The 22,023-nt window shown below is 39.8% G+C and overlaps 1 protein-coding gene across 3 annotated transcripts in view; it reads left to right on the top strand.

Annotated features, from left to right (window-relative positions):
* The window catches only part of LOC127437210 (disks large homolog 4), a 249,316-nt gene that overhangs the window by 157,485 nt on the left and 69,808 nt on the right, over positions 1-22,023 (top strand). The window contains exon 1 of one of the 3 annotated variants that reach the window (XM_051692019.1): positions 18,171-18,260. The exons of the other annotated variants lie outside the window; for them this stretch is intronic. Within the exon in view, the coding sequence (XP_051547979.1) occupies positions 18,171-18,260 (90 nt within the window). Of the gene's footprint in view, positions 1-18,170; positions 18,261-22,023 lie in introns of those variants that run through there. 3 annotated transcript variants of the gene reach the window in all.

The raw sequence follows: 22,023 nt of genomic DNA, 5'->3' as shown, positions 1-22,023 counted from the left end.
GAGCTTGGTAAGAACTGTTAAGTGCTCGTTTTGATGATAAAGTCATTACTACATTAAACCAAGCATTAAACTGTTGGCAGAGGCAGTTGGATTTATTTTTCTGTAGGGCCAATTCTTTTTATATATCTGAACAATGTGAATATCGCTATTTTAACTAGCAGACATGTTTATATTGCTGCATAGTATTTTCATGTGCTGCTTTTGCACGTTTTTTCTTCTCTCTCGCAAAATGGCAGACGATGAGAACAAACCTGCAGCATTGCCACAGGAAGACAGACAATATGGGTGCAGCAAATCCACATTTGCCTTTTAGAATCAAACTTCCTGCTCCTTTTTCTGGACATAGCACAGAACCATTCAGTTCATGGATACAGACGTTTGAAGCACTTAATGTTTTAGCCACACCACTGGATAAGTCCAAACTTCTTCCTGTTAAGCTCACTGGTCCTGCATTTGCATACTGGCAGTCTCTCTCCCCTGTTGTAATGTCAGATTATGCTTTGACTAAAGCTAGTTTGAGTACTGTTTTTGGACATATGACATACAGTATTTGGCCACATTTCAGACATATCTGAATGCCCGTCTTCAGAAACCTCAAGAACCTCTTGAAGTCTACACTGCAGAGCTCACTAATCTAGTGACTGAAGCTTTTCCTCAATATGATGCAATAGCTCCATTTTTTGGCAGAGTTTTGACTGGCTTAGAATATCACTCCAACTGAAATTTCATGAGCATGGTGCTGTGACTTTAGACAGTGCCTTGAAAGTAGCTTCTCAATGTGAACGTGCTCAGTTAGCCATTAGTGTAGACACCCCTTCAGCCGTAATGCCCGTAACCAGTGTTGGGTAATGTTACTTTTAAAAGTAACTTTTCATAATATTGCGTTACTCCTTAAAAAAGTAACTTAATTCAAATATTATTTTTATGGAAAGTAAAACATTACGTTACTTTTTCATTACTTTTGCATTACTTTTTTCTCACAGCCACTTTCTCTTCTGCTATGCTATGCATTCCCTACAAATAAGCCAAAAAAGTATTTGGGGGTCTTCAGACGGCAGGCTGCATATTGGATTTCAGAAGGCTATCCAGCCGTGACTAATCCCTTCCCAGCAGCAGTGGCACAGGGAGGTCCTTGACCACACCCACTTCCAGGTAGCGGTCTGCAACCCGACACGAACCTGATGGGACCCGAGAACCCGATGGGTTTCGGGTCGGGTTCGGATCAGTTTTTCAAGTAGGACGTCGGGTTCAGGTTTGTATGAATGAAAAAATAAACAGGCTTACCGAACTTGTTTCACGCAAGCGCTCTCACTCACAGACACGCACGAACGGATGAGTTAGGGGCCGTTCACACCGAACGTGTTTTTGCGTATGTCTGTTCTGTTTTCCAATTGTTTTCCTATGTAAACACATGCTGGACGAATGTCTTTACAATTTACACTGCATCTCGCTTTTTCTTCAGTGCCTTGTGCAGGACTTGCACATTTTAAATACCATGTCAAGTTAAAAAGAACTTCAAACTGTCAAAAACGCATGTTGAGACACCTGCGCTTTGTTTCATTCTTTGCACTGCATCTAGATTGTTTTCAGCGCGTTGTCACAAAGATTCAACAGTCTGAACCAGTTCAGGCTGCATAGAGGTGACTGTTGCAGTGTTTCATATTATTCCAGATTGTTCAGCACCAAGAGGGGACTGTTGCATTGTTTCATTTTATTCCAGGTTGTTCTGCACTAGGTGAAGTTTTAGTGCATAAACGGTAAGGCAATGCCTTTTTCCCCTTCTGCTCTAGTGTACTAAGGGGTTGCCATGCCTTGTTAAAACTGTGTATGTTTACTGTTTCAGGACTGTTACGAATGTTGCCTATATGCTTACATAAAATACAGCCTATTGCAACAGTACTTGCTAGGAGAAGTAATTAGATAGTAAGCGAATTCGGGTTCGGGTCGGATTCGGGCCATACGGTCTCGGGTATGGGTCGAGTTCGGGTTTCATTTTAAGGCCCATGCAAACCTCTACTTCCAGGGTCCAAGAACCAGGTTCGACAGAGATGGTGACAGATCGGGCAGGGCCATATCTGGTATCCCCATGCATGCAAGTGATTGGTAGAAGGCACTGACTGTGATTCTCCATCCTTAACAGGTGGGGCCATGAGGCTGACAGTGCTCCCGGTGTCCAACACTGCCTTTACTTTAATTCTGTTCAGATGCACTTCTCGCTCTGGGGCTCCCGTAGGCAGGCTCTGATGAATGCAGAATGACAATGCAGCCTGCCATCCAGGCCCATGCTTCAGGGGGGTTGGTGTCTGTAGGCTTCAGCGCCTCCTGCTGAGCCGGCCGGTTTACAGGTTTGTAGGCACCGTCTGGCAGACAGCATTCTCCTGGAGCCCTACAGGGGTATGGTGCAGCTCTCTTCCCAGCATCTCATGCTTGAGTTGCTTCTGATAGCTCCACTGCGTCTACAAGCTCCGTCAAAGATGTGGGATTCTTCATCTCAACCATTCTGTGGTAGGACCGAAGTAGAGCCTGTAGAATTTGATCAACGACCGCATGTTCTGCTACTTCTGCTGCTGTGGGGACTCCAGCAAGGAGCTCACTGCTCCAGCAAGGAGCCACAAATTTGTCAGCCAAAAGAGATGAGCTGCCTGCACCCTTACCGTAAAGTGGCGCTGAAAATTCCAATCATGGAATTTTTGGGCATCGCATACCGGCCTGAGCCCCACCATGGCAAGAATTTCTCTTTTTAAATCAGCGTAGTCACTTGCAGAGGTGGCCGGCAGTGAGAAATACACCTGCTGGGTTTCCCTCATTAAAAATGGGGCAATAAAAGGAGCCAATTCAGCAGGGTCCCATTCCTCATGGCCGGCAACCACTTTGAATGTATGCAAGTACGCCTCAACATCATCCTGCTCAGTAAGCTTGGTCAGGAGATGCTGAGCAGTGCATCTTGGTTTAGGGAGGGGCATCCGTGTGGCTGACTAGCACATTCGAATTCTGGCCAGCGACGAGCTGTTCTGTTAGCTGCTGCTGCCCTGTGACAAGCTGTTCCATCAGCTGCTGTTGGCGCATCAAAACTTCGGCGAGATGCCAGATTAGATCTTCTATCTTGGGGGGGAGGGGGGAGCTGATTCTGGAAGAGAAGATAGATAGTTGTGGTGAGAAGTCTGGCCTTGCCTCAGAGATTTGTGTGCATTCTCCACCAGTGTAAAAGGATGAATGAGGCACAGACACAGAACTGGCTTAATTACCCCGGAGGGCTTTTTATTACAACAAAGGAAGGGAGGTGAGAAGGGGTGACAAGGCAGGTGTGAGGTGGCTTCAGCCTATGCTGTGTCAGTGCTCATGACAGACGAAGGGGTTCCTGTAGTGTGGGTGCAGGGAGTGGGGGTTCCCGTAGTATGGCTCTGCTTGGTCCTGAAGGCTTCAGGTTTGCACAGAGCTGGCAGGAGGTACACCAGATGGGTTTCAATCACTTCATATAAGAGAGAGCAGACAGAGCGTTAGTGTTCAGTCACCTTCTAGGAGATCTTCTCCCTGACTGTCTCTCATGCCAGCCTTTAAATCCCTCTTTCCTTGATGAGTGGATTGGGAGCAGATGTGTGCGATCAGCCTGAGCAGCGCCATTAATTATGGTTTCCAAGGGTGATGCTGATTGAGACATAGGCCTCTCGCCACACTATGGCAATACTAACTTGATTACACACAGTATCAACACGGGTGATGCTGCACCAATGAAACTATGCTCGTAACAAACATCACCAGCTACTTAGGCTCAGTTGCAATAAGAGATGTCAAAGCTTTTAGATCACAACATCACTAAGGACTCTCAAAGTCCATGGTCAGCTCCGGTTGTACTTGTCTGGAAAAAAGATGGCACACACCGGTTCTGTGCCTCAATGAGGTCATGATCAAAGATTCACACCCGCTTCCTCGGATTGATGACACCTTTTATAGACTTTCTGGGACCAGTTTGTTCAGCACCATTGATTTAACTACCGGTTATTGGCAAATACCGCTCAATCCTCATGATAAAGAGAAAACAGCTTTATTCACCATTGCAGGGCTATGCCAATTCCATATGATGCCAATATGCATCTCAAATGCCCCTCCCAGTTTTCAGTGCTTGATGGAGCTGGTGCTTTGTGGTCTGCACTTTAGCATTTGTCTGATTTACTTAGACAATATTATTGTCTACAGTGCTGATTTTCCTCAGCCCATCCAACAATTGCATGAAGATTTTTAGCGTTTCCGCACAGCTTGACTTAGGCTTAAACGATCCAAATGCCACCTTGCACACTCTTCTGTAACACTTCTTGGTCACTGCATCTCCGGTGCCAATGTTGTGCCAGATCCATCAAATATAGACAAAGTCACAACATGGCCAATTCCCAAGTCAGCCACACAAGTCAGGGCTCTTCTTTGTCTATGTTCTTATTATCGACAATTCATCAGACACTTTGCACACACGGATGAACATCTGCATCGTCTGACATACAAAGGAGTACAATTCATCTGGTCAGCAGAGGCAGATGAGGCCATTCATATACTAAATCAAGCACTGACATCACCAATTATGGCATTTTCAAACCTTTCAGTTCTATTTCTCCTGTACACTGATGCTTCCCTTCATGCAGTTGGCTCCGTCCTTTCACAGCAAGTAGAAGGTAGAAGTAGAAGGGTCTCAATGACCATTGGCCGATCCTTCTAAGCCTAACAGTTGCTCTCAGGAGAAATACTTGCCTGTTGTCTCTGTATCAACCCAGACAATGCCAACCTATGGGCAAACTAACCCTGTGTTAGCATATTCTCAAACACTTCCCAACCAGTAACCACTTCCCAACCAGTAACCAGTGTTTTTATAATATCTCTTCTGCTATGCTATGCATTCCATACAAATAAGCCAAAAAAGTATTTGGGGGTCTCCTGTAAACAAAACCTTCCCTGCACACATGCCTGTTCTATGCCACAAGACATCAAATCTTACAAAAAGAACCATACAACAGAAAGTGCCTGGAACGTGGCAGAGCAACAATGGACAGACCCAGATTTAGGTGTTGTCTTTTCTTGGATAGAGATATAAACCACCCTTGTGGAGGCTTTGTGACGCTTCCCCATATATCAGAAACCTGTGGTCACAGTTCAGTCGTTTCACAATTCATAATGATTTGTTATGTAGACACTTACACAACTCTTCTGCTGAAGATACTTTGCAAGTTGTCATTCCTACGTGTTTGATTCCTGAGGTACTCAATCATGTTCATGGACATCCTTCAGTGGGTCACTATGGTCTGGCTAAAACTTTGGACAGAACCATGCAATACTTTTACTGGCCTTACATATCTTTGGACATCTCTAAACATTGCTCTCAGTGTGCTGCCTGTCAGTCACAGCGTTCCCCTGTGCCCCACCCTTAGGTACCACACGTTCCTATCTCCCCTGATTGGCCAAATCAAATTGGCTGCAGACATTGCCTATTTATATCAAGGGCCATCACTATGTATTGGTTAGGATGGATCTGAACACTAAGTTTGTCAATCTCTATCCACTGAAAGATCAAACAGCAGTCTCAGTGGCAGGTTGCAGCTTTGACCACTACATTCCACATCTTGGTGTCCCTGATGCCCTGCACTCTGATCAAGGCAGAAAATTTGAATCCGACCTCATAAAGCACCTTTGTAACTTACTGTCAATCAAGAAATTTATACATTCCCCCTACCATGCTCAGCACGATGGGGCTGTCGAGCGTTTCAATTGCACTTTGAAAGAGGAACTTTCCAAGCATCTTTTTGAGTCTGGCAAAGAATGGGACCAACACCTTATGCAGGTTGCATTGGCATATAACAGTACAAAGCACACTAGTGCAGGTTTCACTAGTTTCTTTTTGACTCATGGCCATGAGGCTCGTGTTCCCCTGGATACACTGTTCCAGGACAACAGTGCTTTCAGCTGTGCTACAGCGGACATACTAGCAGCATATGTAACCTTGCTGCGTAAAAGATTGACCAGTGCTTATCACTCTGCAACTGCTTTCCAAGACAAGGCACAAGAACAACAGTGGCTAAACTATGATCGCCATTTGAAATACACTCTTTATGAGCGTGGTGACCTGGTGTTGGTGGATGATCCTGCCCACCATCAAAACAAACTGTCTCTATGTTGTGTTGGTCCATCATTGGTCCCTGATATGCCTCTCTGGTAATCTCACTCCTGTCAACTTCCAAGTTCATGACATTTCCAGACCACATTCAAAAGCATAAGTTATTCACTACAACCATATGGAACCTTACATTACTCCGCAGAAAACACATACTATTACTCCCCCTCCCTCCCCTATCAAACCACACACTTTGACTACTATGTCAGGACTCCTTCCACCTCCTGTCACCCCAGCACCACGAGGACTCCCCTGATCCACTGACTCATCACTGCCTCCATTGCAACCTCACCTTTAGTTGCAAAAACCCAGCATCTCTCAGCCTTCCAACTTTTATGGCAAATGCACATGAGCGCTCTGTTACCCCAGACTCAGGACTGTCTCCTCCAGTACTGTGCTCACCTGGATTGGCAAGGACAACAGAGGCCCCTGCATCATCTCGCACTCCAGTGTCCACTCAGGATTTACTTCCAAGGGCACGTTGGATGCCTAAATATTTGAGATACTTTAAATTTTACTAAGTTGCTAATTTATGTGCTGTTCTAATGTGTTGTGTTCTTTATATGGATGGTAATTCTGATAAGAGTAAAAGTAAGTGACTTTTAATACAAAGCATCCAAATTTGTATTGATGTGTTATGTGCTTAATAAAGTTCTAAGTCTCTGAATGGTATTTGGGGATAATAGCACCCCTGTGATTTTAGATCACGGGGAGAGCAGTGTGTATGTAGTTCTGAGGGAGAGAGAAGCATGAAATGCACACTTTAATTCAGTGAGATAATTCACAATGTTCACCTCTGATCATTCAATAAAATGAGTGATCCGATCACAATAACTCCTCGTCTGTTGAGTTGTGGTGACAGATTAACCGAATAAGCCAAGAGCCCATGATAAAGTGCTTGGTAAGAACTGTTAAGTGCTCATTGTGTTGTTAAATTCATTACTCCATTAAACCATGCATTACACTAGTAATAAAAATATCTAATTAATCAATAGTAATTGTATAATATTTGAGCAATATCTCACATATGTGATGCTGTTATGTAGCACTTAATTTGACAAAAATAACTCCAGAAATAACTTGTTGTATTTTGGATTGTGCTGTGAGGTTTTATAAAAGCACTTAATTTGATTAAAAAAAAAAAAAAAAAAATGATGCAATATTATGTTGAAAATGAATTATTCTATTTTCATTCAATGCAATTTTTAAATCATTCATTTATTTAGAAACCATTTTGATAATTCAGTTGAAATAAAGGGCCCTATTTTAAGAGGGCTAGTGCAAAATGCAGCGCTTTGTTTTAAGTCATAAGCACAAAGTCAGTGTGCATGGCCATGAACTTTTGTTCTAGGCGCAAGTGGGTTTGGCGAAATTGCATTCACAAAGCGCTAATGGGCTGAGTCAAGTGCAATTTAATTCTGAGGTTCCTCTCCGGTAATTTCACTGTCTGCGTCCTATTATATAGTCCATTCCCTGTCAAGCACCATTGATATAGACAAAGACAGCACGTTCATAAGAAGTTGTTAGTGTAAATGGGCTGTATGCAATGAATTAGAACAATAGAAATATGGACTTACGTTCTTGTGTGCAATAACTGTGTCCTTGTTGATTGTCAGGCATATTTCTGACAGTGACATGATCCTTTAATATGCATGGTAAATTTGTTTCTCATCAGGATTTGAATTTATGCTGTTAAATTATAAAGAATATAAGTATTATTAATCATTTTCATCTAATGACACACAAATCATGGCTAGAATCATACCAGACAATTTTGTTTTGAAAAATGTAATTCATTTATTAAAACACGAATAAATTAAACCAAAAATATTTCTAAATTCAAATTACACTTTAAATGAACATATAATCAAAATAAAGAAGTGGTATAAAAAAAAAAAAAAATCATACCAAATCCAAACATTTTACACTCTCCAACTTTCACCGGCCTCTTTTGCAGTCACTTAAAAATCACTCTATGACAACAAGTGGAACAACACCAATATTTATTAGATCATAAATACAATTTTAAACTGAAAAATAATAATTAAAACTTAAACCATGACCAATAGATAGTTTAAAAATCTCATAAAATGTTGTTTCATAAAACGGCTACAACTGTGATTGTCGGCTGCAGCTGTGATTGTCAGGGACATTATTTGATGTTCCACTATAGTTTTAGAGTTTGGACATGAACTTTATTACCAGCTGTGGGTGGAATCTGCATACTGCAGATGCAGGAACTTTGCATTGAAAACAGATGCGGTTCTAAAACGTCATAGCGTATAAAGACCTATTTCTCGGGAAAATAGCAAATTATAGAATAGAAACTTAATTTCCATACACTACACCCACATTTTGCGCGCATACACCCACAGATAGCACAAACACTTGTGCTTTTGCAGACACAAAAATTGCACTTAGAACTAGCGCTCACACAAAAATTGGATACAATGTAGCGCATGGTTGTTGTGGTGCATGTAGCGCTATGCTTAACGCCCTCATGAATATAGAGCCCAAACTGTTGATATGCAATTTAAAAAAATAAATAAAAATAAAACCCTGACATAACAATACCTTAGAGATTTACACAACCAAGGAACTTGTAACAATTCTTAAATGCCAATTCTGATCATTTACACAAACTAACCATTACACATAACATTTTTAAAAATTGTTTGGATTATTTTGGCAATGAGATATAGAATAGTTTATTTTGTAATCAAATTTGGTGAGTAATGTTTATTTGTTGGGAGCCTTTACTAAAATTATTTATTGCTTGTCATATTTTTACCCAAAGTTTTGTGTTGCAATAAGGAGAATTTATCTGGACATGCTCCAGAAAATGTTTTCAAAAATGTAAACAAAATATTACAATATTACTTGATTTTTCTGTTTACAATAGTTGCGGTCCGACAGGGAAAGTGTTCTGCCACTGCAATCGGGTCCTTAAATAACGTAGAACGTGCGAGGAAGGGCAGCCGGTGGACTTTTTGGTGCCCCCCTTGAGTAAGATGGTGCCCCCCCTGTGGTTGGTGCCCTACGCAGACTGCATAATTTGCGTATAGGGAGGGGCAGCCATGATGCTACATTGTTGTCACATGACCTCACTACTTTGCATGTTAAGTGAGTGGCATTCAGTTATTAGTCAAGTAATTTTTATTTGTAAAGCGCTTTTCATAACATGTTTCAAAGCAGCTTTACAGATAGTCAAGCTTTAACAGAAAATGAAACTGTAATATCTATAAAGCCTTCATTGTCAATGAGTCATCATTGTGTAATTGTAAATTGTGTATAAAAATAAATAATTAAATAGTTATATAATAATTGTATTTAGAACCCCATTGAGCAAGCTGATGGCGACACACATTAATGAACATAACATTAAATAACATTAATTAAATATGTAATTTGTATTACTTTTTATGTAAAAAGGTTGCAACTTTTGGCAGTCTGATTAAGTAATTATTGAAGAGGAATATGTAAAAAAAAAAACAAGCTGTTGATATCACTTCTGATATATTAGTGGAAGTGCATTACAGTGGAGCATTGCATTGTGGAATACAGTATTTCATGATGTGTGTCACGAACGCTGGTGAAGGTTCCTCAGTCGGTCACCGGAGGTCTCCCTCGCCTGAGTTTTAACATTGGACTACATTTCCCAAGTACCTGCATACCTGGACTGATTACTGCATACCTGTTCCACATCACTCAGACTATTTAAGCCCTGTGTGTTTGTTCACTCCTTGTGAAGTCTTGTTTGCCCTGGCTACATTTCTAAGGGTTATTATTTCCTGTGTTGTTCTACCCGTGTATGACTCTGCCTTGGATTACCTCTTTACGTGTGTTTGATGCCTGCCTACCATTGTTTTTGCCTGGACAATTTATATTGATGTTTGCTGCCTGCCCCAATCCTCTGCCTGTTTCACCACATTACTGCTCTGCCTCTGAAATTGTTGATTGCCCTGGTTATTTGACCCATGCTTGTCTGTACTCTGAACTTGCTGTATTAAATAAACCGCACATGGATCCCACTCAACCTGAGTCATTGTTACAGAGTGTGCTCTGGTTGTGAAATTAAGCTCTCTAACAATGCCATCATTGTAAACATATTACTTGACACTGAGCTACTGAAAACATGATACATTAATTGTGATTTGTTCTGTTAATACTCAAGCATTTTTTTCATCATAACCTTCCACCATTTGAGCAACTTTAATGTATAAGGGAATGGAGTTAAAAACAGGTAATTATCATAGGCCTTATTTCCCAAAGGAGATTCCTACTGAGCAGTGCCAAGCTGAGCAGGATAATTTAATGTTCTCTTGAAATGCCGTGCGTTTTGAGGATAGTGAATGGTACCATTGCCAGGTTATAAAGCAGCATGTGTAGTATTCTGAAGTACATTGAGTTTTTAGCCAGAAATACACAAGAGATGGCATGAAATGTTAATATCATGGTACTTTGATGTACAACAGTTCTGAAAGATTACCACATTCATATACCATGGTATTTGTGTGTTACTCCGAGGTACTTCAAAGAATACAATTGAATTACCATGGTACATGTCCAACAGCATGGTATTTATTTGTCTTCAATTCATTAAAACAGCACAATACCCCAAGACACCCCCATTTATATGACCATATTCATATACCATGGTATTTACATGGTACTGTACTTAAAATAAAACCAAGGTACCATGTCCAAAAAAAAATAATTAAAAAAAATAATAGAATGGTACTTTTTTGTTAGTGCTTTTTTTTTCTGTGCGGTTTTTAATCGCGCTGATAAAATATGTAAATTTCTCTCTCTCTCTCTCTCTCTCTCTCTCTCATTCTCGCTCTCTCTGTTGCATGCTGAGAGTGAGTGCGACAAAGTTTAGTGTTTTCTTGATTCTTTGTATGCTTTTCTTATCTTTCCCCCTCGTTATTCAGTCTAAAATAAAGTAGGAAAGTAAAGCTCCATAGCGTGTCCGTGGTTCCCAGACGACTTCACCGCCTAATCTATCACTCTGAAATGGGTGCAGGACAGGTGTGTACCAGAGCCTGGAGAGACAATGGAGGAGATGCTCTTAGTTTTAGCAGAACAAGTGGGGTTTGAGAACATATTTCGGCCTCTCGAATGAACAAAGCAGTTGTTGTTTTCTTGAAATCTGAATCACTGATCAATCAGTTGACTGTGAGCGCATTATGGGTGAAAGAAAAAATCATTCCGGTTACCAGCACTGGAAATCACCATCTCTAATGTTCCACCTTTTGTCTGTAATGGCGCTGTCATGAAAGAGCTGCAAAGATTTGGAAAAATAGCAAGCCCTGTGAGAATGATTCCTTTAGGCTGTAAAAACACCACACTTAATCACATCCTTTCTTTTAGACAGCAGGTCTTTATGTTTTTGACATCGCCGGAGCGTACTCTGGAAGTTTCTTTTCGTGTTAATCACGGAGAGAATTCTTACATGGTATACATGAGCACTGAGAATATGAGGTGTTTTGAATGTGGAGACTTAGGGCACAAATGTTTTACATGTCTGCATAAAGATGACCAGCGGCCGTCTACATCGTGTGGAGATGTAAACAATGCGAATCAACGGGGCCTGGGTAGCTCAGCAAGTTTTGACGCTGACTACCACCCTGGAGTCGTGAGTTCGAATCCAGGGCATGCTGAGTGACTCCAGCCAGGTCTCCTAAGCAACCAAATTGGCCCGGTTGCTAGGGAGGGTACAGTCACATGGGGTATCCTCCTCGTGGTCACGATTTGTGGTTCTCGCTCTCAGTGGGGCGCGTGGTAAGTTGTGCGTGGATCGCGGAGAGTAGCTTAAGCCTCCACATGCTGTGAGTCTCCGTGGTGTCATGCACAGTGAGCCACGTGATAAGAGGCGTGGATTGACTATCTCAGAAGCGGAGGCAACTGAGACTTGTCCTCTGCCACCCGGATTGAGGTGAGTAACTGCGCCACTACGAAGACCTACTAAGTAGTGGGAATTGGGCATTCCAAATTGGGGAGAAAAAAATTACAAAAATAAAATAAAATAAAATAAAAAAACAATGCGAATCAACATCAAATGGATACAGAAAGACAGAGAACTGAGATGCAGGAGAAAGGAGCTACAGAGGAGGTGAGTTATGATAATATAAATGCTGGGAGTAGTGAGTAACCTGCATGCAGTTCTGTTCCCGAAATAGCTGAGACTTTAATTGATGTAACTGATAAGAGTGAGGCTCAGAGTGGTATTGAAGAGGTGTGTGAGTTTAAAGGAACACAAGCAGGAGTTTTAGAAGATAACACAGCTGGTGACTTAGATTGGTTGTCTCAATGTACTGATGATGGAATGAGAAATCGAGAGCAGTGGTCAGATGTATCTGATATGGCAAGAGTGGCTGAAAATTGTATATATATATATATATATATATATATATATATATATATATACTGTTGAACAGAATAACTCATTTTTAGATGAAACAAAAGATAAACTAGATGTTAAAGTCAGGGATTTTTTCCCCAGATCTTGATAAGTTTGTTTCTTCTGTTATGTGGGCAAGGAGAACGAGCAGCTATGAAGAGCTCTCACAACAGAATTTCATCTAAAAAAGCACATTACTGCTATTAGACTGGGAAAGAAAGGCTAATGAGGGGAAAAGCAAAAGAAAAACAAAATAGCAATGCTGGCTGATACTGTAACTCTCTTCTCTTTATGTTTCTTTCTCTTTCTTATGGACATCTTGTGGGTGGGATCTCTTAATGTAAATGGAATGAGAGATGGGAGAAAGAATAGGTTACTCTCAGAGGTTATATGCTTGAAAGATCTAAATGTTATTGTATTGCAAGAGACTCATCACGATCAAAGCAATGAGGTTGACTGGGGCTTGTGGTGGGAAGGAAAGAATGTCCTTAGACATGGGTCCAATTTGAGTGCTGGAGTGGCAGTAATCTTTTCCCCTGCAGTTAAAGTTGAAACATTATCGAAAATTTAAGTTGACCCAGGGAGACTGCTGATCGTGAGGGCTGAAATTAGTAATGTTCTCTTCCTCTTTATAAATATTTATTCTCCAAATACAGGTGCAGAAAGAATACATTTGTTCACTGAACTAGAGAACATATTAAGACAGCAGCATGATGGGGATTTCATTAGTTTAGGAGAAGATTTTAATAGTACACCAGACTTCACACTAGATAGGAATGGGGAGGAACCACATGCACTGTCAGCCATATGCTTAGCCAATGTGATCAAGAATTTGAACCTCTCAGATGTATGGAGGGAACACAGTCTGTTAACACAGCAATATACATGGGTGAAGATTAGTAACGAGAAGGTGTCTGCTGCACAATTGGACAGACTCTATACATCATGTAATAAGAGGAATAGTTCCCACACCACTCTCTGATCATAAACATAACAGTTGAGTGCACTTTATTTACAAGAACTCATAAGAGTTACTATTGGCATTTTAATGTCAAATTACTAGAAGATAGACACTTTTGTGAGATGTTTAAGTTGTTTTGGGAGTCTTGGAAAAGTGAAAAGAACTGCTATGGAAATTATGTTCAGTGGTGGGAAATTGAGAAAGCACATATAAGAAGTTTTTGTCAGCAATATTTATCATATTCTTCATTGTGTTTAAAAAAAGACATTAGAATGGCTGGAAAAAGAAATTATTGATATTGAGAAGAGTATTATTGCAAATGACTCTGTAAACCTTGAAGAACTGTGGACTGAAAAAACAAACCAGCTGAGGTCAGTTTTAAATGAAAGGGTGAAAGAAGCTCTGTAAGGAGACGGTTTTTAACAGCAAGAGACATGGATGCTCCAACATCATTCTTTTTTAATCTGGAGCGTAAAACTGATGTACTGTTTAAAAGACTGTAATGGACATGACACTTCTGACCCAGTGGAGATGTGTAAACTTGCTGTGGATTTTTATCCTAGTTTATACGTTGCTGACAACTCAGGTGAACAGTGTAGAAATGAAGTGCTTCAAGATCTTCCAGTTTTAACTTCAGAGAACACATTATCTCTAGAGACTGAACTTACCTAAGAAGAGGTTACTGCTGCTATTATGGGGCTTTCCATAGGTCATACACCACGAATAGATGGACTGCCTGCTGAATTCTATAAGACTTTTTGGCCTGTCATTGGACACGATTACTTTGAGGTTCTTCAACGATGCATCAGTGAAGGACTCCTTCTTATGAGCTGTCAGCATGCAGTTTTAATGCTGTTCCCTAAGAAGGGTGATTTAACACTTTTAAAGAACTGGAGGCCCGTTGCAATTTTGTGTTCTGAGTATAAAATAATTTCCAAATGTTTGACAAATAGATTAAATTACATACTGCATGTAATCATGCATAAAGACCAATCCTACTGTATAAAAGACCGATCTATTGCAGATTATATGCACGTAGTTAGAGACCTTAATGATTTTGCTTTTTATAACAAAATTGATATGGGTTTTCTGTCTTTAGACCAGGAGAAGCTTTTGACAGAGTAGATCACCTTTTTCTTTTTGACACCTTGAAGGCTTTTGGTTTTGGGGATAATTTTATTTCCATGATAAAGTTGTTATATCCTGAAGCCACATCTATGATAAAAATGGCTGGTAGCCTAAGTATTCCTGTGAAAGTTCAGAGGGGAATTAGACAGTGTTGCCCTCTTTCAGGCCAACTTTACAATATAGTTATTGATCCCCTGCTGTGTAGACTGAGAAGAGAATTAACAGTTCTACAGATCAATGTGCTGGATCCTCAGCCATCTATCAAACTCTCTGCATATGCAGATGATGTCACAGTTTTAATCAGAGGAGATGATGTTGAACTGTTAAAAGATGCACTAGAGTGTTATGGAAAGCGTCTTCAGCCAATGTTAACTGGGGTAAAAGCGATGCTTTGTGGTGTTGCCAAGCTTTTAGAAGTCCATCACTTCCTGGTGGTTTGCAGTAGGGGAGGGCAGTTTTTAAATATCTGGGAGTGTTTTTAGGGACAGATGTGTATAGGAAGCAAAACTGGGAGGGCCTGTTGGAGAAGGTGTGTGCTCGGTTGTCTCACTGGAAATTGCTGCTGCCCCAGCTGTCCTACAGGGGAAGTGTGCTGATATGTAATAAGGCACCAGTGCTGTATCTGCCCAGATCAAGAGTTAAGACCTTCAGACTTCAAACGGCTCAGAGACTCCTCTATGGGGATTATGTGAGCTGAGCTGAGGTAGCGTGCACCCTACTGAGGAAAGTAGGCAACATGGGACTAGACCTCCACCTTGACCAACAAGCTTGACCTGACAGGATTAACATCATTTTACAGGTCACTTTTAAAATCATGGACACTCTTCTGGTTCTCTCGGGAGCCAAATGGTGCCCAGAGTCTGTGGCAGAGGGAAGAACCGCATTGTGACCTTCAGTGGAGGATAGTGCATGGTATAATAGCTACAAACAGACACAGAGCAGACTTTGATCCGTAGGTGGGGGAGGGATGTCCTTTCTGTGGGATACAGGAAACGGTTTTTCATTTATTTTTAAGTTGTTCTAGACTACATCCGTTATTTCAAAAAAATGGAAGAGTGGTGCCAGACCCTGGGGGAGGCTTTTTCACCTATGCGTTTCATTTATGGGCCTAAATATAACAAGAGTCGAAAGGAAGTTCATGTTTTATTAAACTTTTTATTCGGGCAAGCAAAAATGGCTACATGTGTAAAGGAAAACTGTGCGGTACTGGGTCATGTGAAGTTGTATCAGTCCTAAGGGGTTTAATAAAATCACATTTAAAAATTGAAAATACTTATTATAAGCTGGTTGATGACTTTGAAACTTACAAATGTAAATGGGGAGTAAATCAGTGCATTTGTGAAGTAGACCTTAATGGCCTTCTGCATATTTTCATTTAGTGTATACAGGTGCATCTCAATAAATTAGAATGTCGTGGAAAAGTTCATTTATTTCAGTAATTCAACTCAAATTGTGAAACTCGTGTATTAAATAAATTCAATGCACACAGACTGAAGTAGTTTAAGTCTTTGGTTCTTTTAATTGTGATGATTTTGGCTCACATTTATCAAAAACCCACCAATTCACTATCTCAAAAAATTAGAATACATCATAACACCAATAAAAAAAAACATTTTTAGTGAATTGTTGGCCTTCTGGAAAGTATGTTCATTTACTGTATATGTACTCAATACTTGGTAGGGGCTCCTTTTGCTTTAATTACTGCCTCAATTCGGCGTGGCATGGAGGTGATCAGTTTGTGGCACTGCTGAGGTGGTATGGAAGCCCAGGTTTCTTTGACAGTGGCCTTCAGCTCATCTGCATTTTTTGGTCTCTTGTTTCTCATTTTCCTCTTGACAATACCCCATAGATTCTCTATGGGGTTCAGGTCTGGTGAGTTTGCTGGCCAGTCAAGCACACCAACACCATGGTCATTTAACCAACTTTTGGTGCTTTTGGCAGTGTGGGCAGGTGCCAAATCCTGCTGGAAAATGAAATCAGCATCTTTAAAAAGCTGGTCAGCAGAAGGAAGCATGAAGTGCTCCAAAATTTCTTGGTAAACGGGTGCAGTGACTTTGGTTTTCAAAAAACACAATGGACCAACACCAGCAGATGACATTGCACCTCAAATCATCACAGACTGTGGAAACTTAACACTGGACTTCAAGCAACTTGGGCTATGAGCTTCTCCACCCTTCCTCCAGACTCTAGGACCTTGGTTTCCAAATGAAATACAAAACTTGCTCTCATCTGAAAAGAGGACTTTGGAACACTGGGCAACAGTTCAGTTCTTCTTCTCCTTAGCCCAGGTAAGACGCCTCTGACGTTGTCTGTGGTTCAGGAGTGGCTTAACAAGAGGAATACGACAACTGTAGTGTCTGTGTGTGGTGGCTCTTGATGCCTTGACCCCAGCCTCAGTCCATTCCTTGTGAAGTTCACCCAAATTCTTGAATCGATTTTGCTTGACAATCATAAGGCTGCGGTTCTCTTGGTTGGTTGTGCATCTTTTTCTTCCACACTTTTTCCTTCCACTCAACTTTCTGTTAACATGCTTGGATACAGCACACTGTGAACAGCCAGCTTCTTTGGCAATGAATGTTTGTGGCTTACCCTCCTTGTGAAGGGTGTCAATGATTGTTTTCTGGACAACTGTCAGATCAGCAGTCTTCCCCATGATTGTGTGGCCTAGTGAACCAAACTGAGAGACCATTTTGAAGGCTCAGGAAACCTTTGCAGGTGTTTTGAGTTGATTAGCTGATTGGCATGTCACCATATTCTAATTTTTTGAGATAGTGAATTGGTGGGTTTTTGTTAAATGTGAGCCAAAATCATCACAATTAAAAGAACCAAAGACTTAAACTACTTCAGTCTGTGTGCATTGAATTTATTTAATACACGAGTTTCACAATTTGAGTTGAATTACTGAAATAAATGAACTTTTCCATGACATTCTAATTTATTGAGATACACCTGTATATGGAAATATACATGTTCTCTCTCTCTCTCTCTCTCTCTCTCTCTCTCTTTCATCAATGTGGTGATGTGTTGTTTTTGCATGCCTGTATATACTAATTTTTCATGAATAGACAAATATTGTTAACTTTGGTAATAAAGTGATCTTAAAGTCAAGTCCCCCCCCCCCCCCTCTCTCTCTCTCTCTCTCTCTCTCTGTGTGTGTGTGTGTGTGTGTGTGTGTGTGTGTGTGTTTCCATGAACTCTCTCCAACTCCCCTCTAGTTTCACAAGGGAGAGCATGCAGCTTGCTGAGCATTTACGTCCCGCGCGCGTGCAGTGCACACAGCAAGCAACGGTTATTAAAACCAGCGCGTGATAATGTCTCCCTCTCGTGCAAAATCAGTCTTAGGAAAGAGACGATTTACTACTTCTTTACGTTCTTTACAGTTCAACTGTGCGCTCCTTGTAATGAAAGTTTTTGAAGGCACGGATATGTCCTGTGTGAACACCCCCGCACAGCGCGTCTCTCCTCCTCCTCCCGTGCGCTCGGTGCTCTCGGTCTGAACGCTCGTCGGTGTGCAGCGCTCGGCCAGGATGTTTGTGTCCGTGTGGTACGCCAAGAAAATGGGCCGGCGTTTCATCAACAACGTCCGGAAAGCTAAAAAGCAACGCCACCGCATCACGGTAGGAATTGACGTGTTTAAATATGCTGTCTTCTGGTTATGCGGTTTTCATATATAATATAAATAATATATAAAAATACATTTGCAGTGTATATAAGACCAATATATAATACTTCTAATTAGACCTTAGAAGAGTGCCTCTAATTAGAAAGTCTTCATAACAGACGGTTGGTGCTCAGAGCCGCTTAGTGCGTCAGAATTTGCAAAATGTGGAAAGTTAAAATTAGGGTGTCTGTGTGTATGAAATGGTGCTTCCGATTAATGACCCAGCACCTTAAATAATAGATAAGGTGATTAATGAAACTGGGATGATTAATTAAAATATAAAAAATAGGGCACCTTGTAGCACTTGTCTGTATTGTCAGATCTGGGATTGGGTAATACTTTAAAATAACTTTTATTATAAAGTCCTAATTTAAATTATAATGTTAAAAAGATCAGTAGTTAATTTACATTCAAATATCAATAAAATATTTAAATCAAAGCTTCATGACATTTTTAAATATGAATGCACATTAATATAATATAACATTTACATAATAATTTCTTATATTTTTTCCGCATTTTTTATTTTAATTTCTTTAGTTCATTTTAAATGGCCATGCAGTGTTACAAATAAATTTTTTAAAGTACAAATATTCTAATCTCTTAATTAAGATGAGGTCATTAATGCTCCATGCATAGTAATTATAAAATAATTTGCTAAATGCATTTTAAAATGCTTTATTTAATGTGAACTACCACTAAAAATAGATGTAAATAACCACATTTCTATGGATTAATTCAAGATTTCTGCAAATTAATTTAAGATCTGTTAACATTTATATAATATAATAATGTTTATTAATGTTATTAATTAAAGTATTGTTACCTTGTTACTTTGTTGTTACAAAGTGTTACCTTGGATTTATATAAAAATCTCTTTATGTTGATTATCTGTATTACTTCTAATGATTGGATAAAGCTATTCCAGGCAGAGATGTACAAGTTCAGATTACTTCCATATTCTTAAGAAGAGAAAGAGACCAGGAGGAGAGAGAGAGAGAGAGAGAGAGAGAGAGAGAGAGAGAGAGAGAGAGAGAGAGAGAGAGAGAGAGAGAGTCTGCTTCATTAAAGCAAAACTTGTAATACTCTGTCAGTGGAGGATAAAGAGAGAAAAAGACAATAATAACTGCCAAGAACAGATCTCTTGTGTTCCTGCCCTGGAGTGGGTGAGTGAGTGGGTGAATGAGTTTCTCTGCTCATTGGTTGGTATCATAAATTGTGGGTGTCATTTCTGTCTGAATTTTTCAGTCTGTCATTTATTTATAAGAAAAACAGAGTCAGAGAAACACTTAGAGAGAGAGAGAGAGAGAGAGAGAGACAGGGTTTACTGCCACAGTTACATGTCATCATGAAAGACGGCAACATAAAAATGTTGTTGAAAGTGGTCATATCATGAAAAATGCATAAGGTTGGGACATAAATTCAAACTAAGGGCTTAAATTAAACTAAAGGCAGTCCTCAAATTTACTGCATCACCTGTTCTTAAGGCATTACTTAAAGGGATAGTTCACCCAAAAAAGAAAATTCTCTCAATTACTCACCCTCATGCCGTCCCAGATGTGTATGACTTTCTTTCTTCTGCAGAACACAAATTAAGATATTTAGAAGAATATTTCAGCTCTGTAGGTCCACAAACTGCAAGTGAATGGGTGCCAAAATTTTGAAGCTCCAATGGGTGAGAAACAGATCGATATTTAAGTAAATGTTTATCATAAATTCTCCTCCCCACCCAGTAGGGGGCGATATGCTTGAAGAATGTGAATTACCAAAAACAGAAGAAGTAGAATGTAAAAGTGAAAGTGAAGATTGACTGAGCAGGGAGGATAATTTACAGTAAAAAAAAGGACATAGATCTTCACTTGTGTTCAGCAGATGAAAAAAAGTCATACACATCTCGGGTGGCATGAGGGTTAGTAAATGATTTGAGAATTTTCACTTTTGGGTGGACTATTCCTTTAGCTAGTAGGTCGTAAGCTCTTCTTAAAGTAATACATTGTCGCATAAAATTGCATTTACCTTTATTAATCCAAGAAGTAGCCTTCAAATTTGTAAATAGAAGTATTGAAAAGCGGTGGATGTTTTAACCTTTTTTGTCTCACGTAACTGCCAACGGAAATAAATTGTGTTTCACTTGAAATATGATATGTAAACAAATAAATATAATAAAAAGTATATTTAAATATGTAAATAATCAGTTAATAATAATATTCAGGATCTGTAACTAAAATTAATAAGTGGCCATAAATTAATACCACCATAAGAGACTGGAAAATGTACATGTAATAATTTGAATATCCTATAAATTTTGCATGTGTTGAAATTTGGCATGTCTGTTTTTTACATAATGTTCTCTCTCGTAAATGTAAAGGATTTACATCTGGTTGGAGGCTTCCGTACGTATTTCGATTATACTTAAGGTTACGTTTCCCCTAAGTTTAACTGTGCAATGCTCAAATATTTAGCAGTGTGTAAATTGTAACTTAGTGCCCATTGACGCTATGACTAGTCTAGGTTTTTAACATTTACCTTGCGCAAGACTGGTACAAGCAGCCCCAGAGGAACTAGCACATTTCAGTGTGGATTGCTTTGTGAACTTGTCAAAATGTAATGCTGGCTTTGCAAGTAGACTTTTATTGAAGGATGAGACAACGCTAATTATATTGCCACTGACAGCAAACCCGCAGCTCATTTCACATGCAAAGAGGGCATTTCACAGACCTCTTAAAGGTACAGCAGTAAAAAGGATCAAAGAAAGAGTGGAATATGGTCATGAAAAACTAAATTATGACTGATTTTGGCACAAAAAAACTTTACTTAGTGGACCTCAGGAGAAAAACAAATGATAAAAAATGTATGATATGACCCCATTAAAGTCTAATTGTATGCCTGTATGTATACAGTATGTTTGAATGTATGTGTACAAAATAGAAAAGGTTTACAGATTTTGGGTTTCGCCTTGGAAGAAAAGATTCAGAAAGATCCAATGAATGCCTAAAAAACAAATATTACATCTCCTCTTCACATTCTGGTCTGATTGGCTCTTGAATCATTATTGTAATTACCCGATAAGCAGTTGTTATCTAAACGGGGACTGTCCATTATTTGCATTGTTTTTATGGTTATATAGAGAGCCGTTTTGATTGTTTGAATATTGATGCTGGTTTCAGGTGCTTGTGTGAGGTGTGGGTGGGGATTTCATTCTTTATTCTCCCACACACACGCACGCATGCACACACACATGCACAGAGCCTATGAGTGGGAGTTTATATAAGTAGATTTTGTGCAAATGAGTGTTTTATGTGTGTGTGTGTGTGTGTGTGTGTGTGTGTGTGTGTGTCTGTGGGCGGGTTTGGGTAGTTTACGGGGAAATTTTTTTAGGTTACAAACTGGTAATTACAAGGGTATTATGCTATAAATGTGGTTTATGAGGACATTTCTAGTGTCCCCATAATTCAGTTCGCTTAAAAAACATACTAAACTATGTTTTTTGTTTTTTTTTGTTTTGTTTGTTTGTTTTTTTTGTAAAATGTAAAAATGCAGAAAGTTTTTTGTGAGGGTTAGGTTTAGGGGTAGGGTTAGGGTTAGGGGATAGAATCTATAGTTCGTACAGTATAAAAATCATTATGTCTATGCAGAGTCCTCAAAAGGATAGCCGCACCAACACCAACCCTTGAAGAAACTACAAAACCAACAAATGTATGTGTACTATATGTGGTGTG

The sequence above is a fragment of the Myxocyprinus asiaticus genome, chromosome 4, assembly GCF_019703515.2.
Source record: "Myxocyprinus asiaticus isolate MX2 ecotype Aquarium Trade chromosome 4, UBuf_Myxa_2, whole genome shotgun sequence".
NCBI lineage: Eukaryota > Metazoa > Chordata > Actinopteri > Cypriniformes > Catostomidae > Myxocyprinus > Myxocyprinus asiaticus.
Note: the sequence above shows the minus strand (reverse complement) of the source record. Positions and strands in the feature narration are given on the sequence as shown.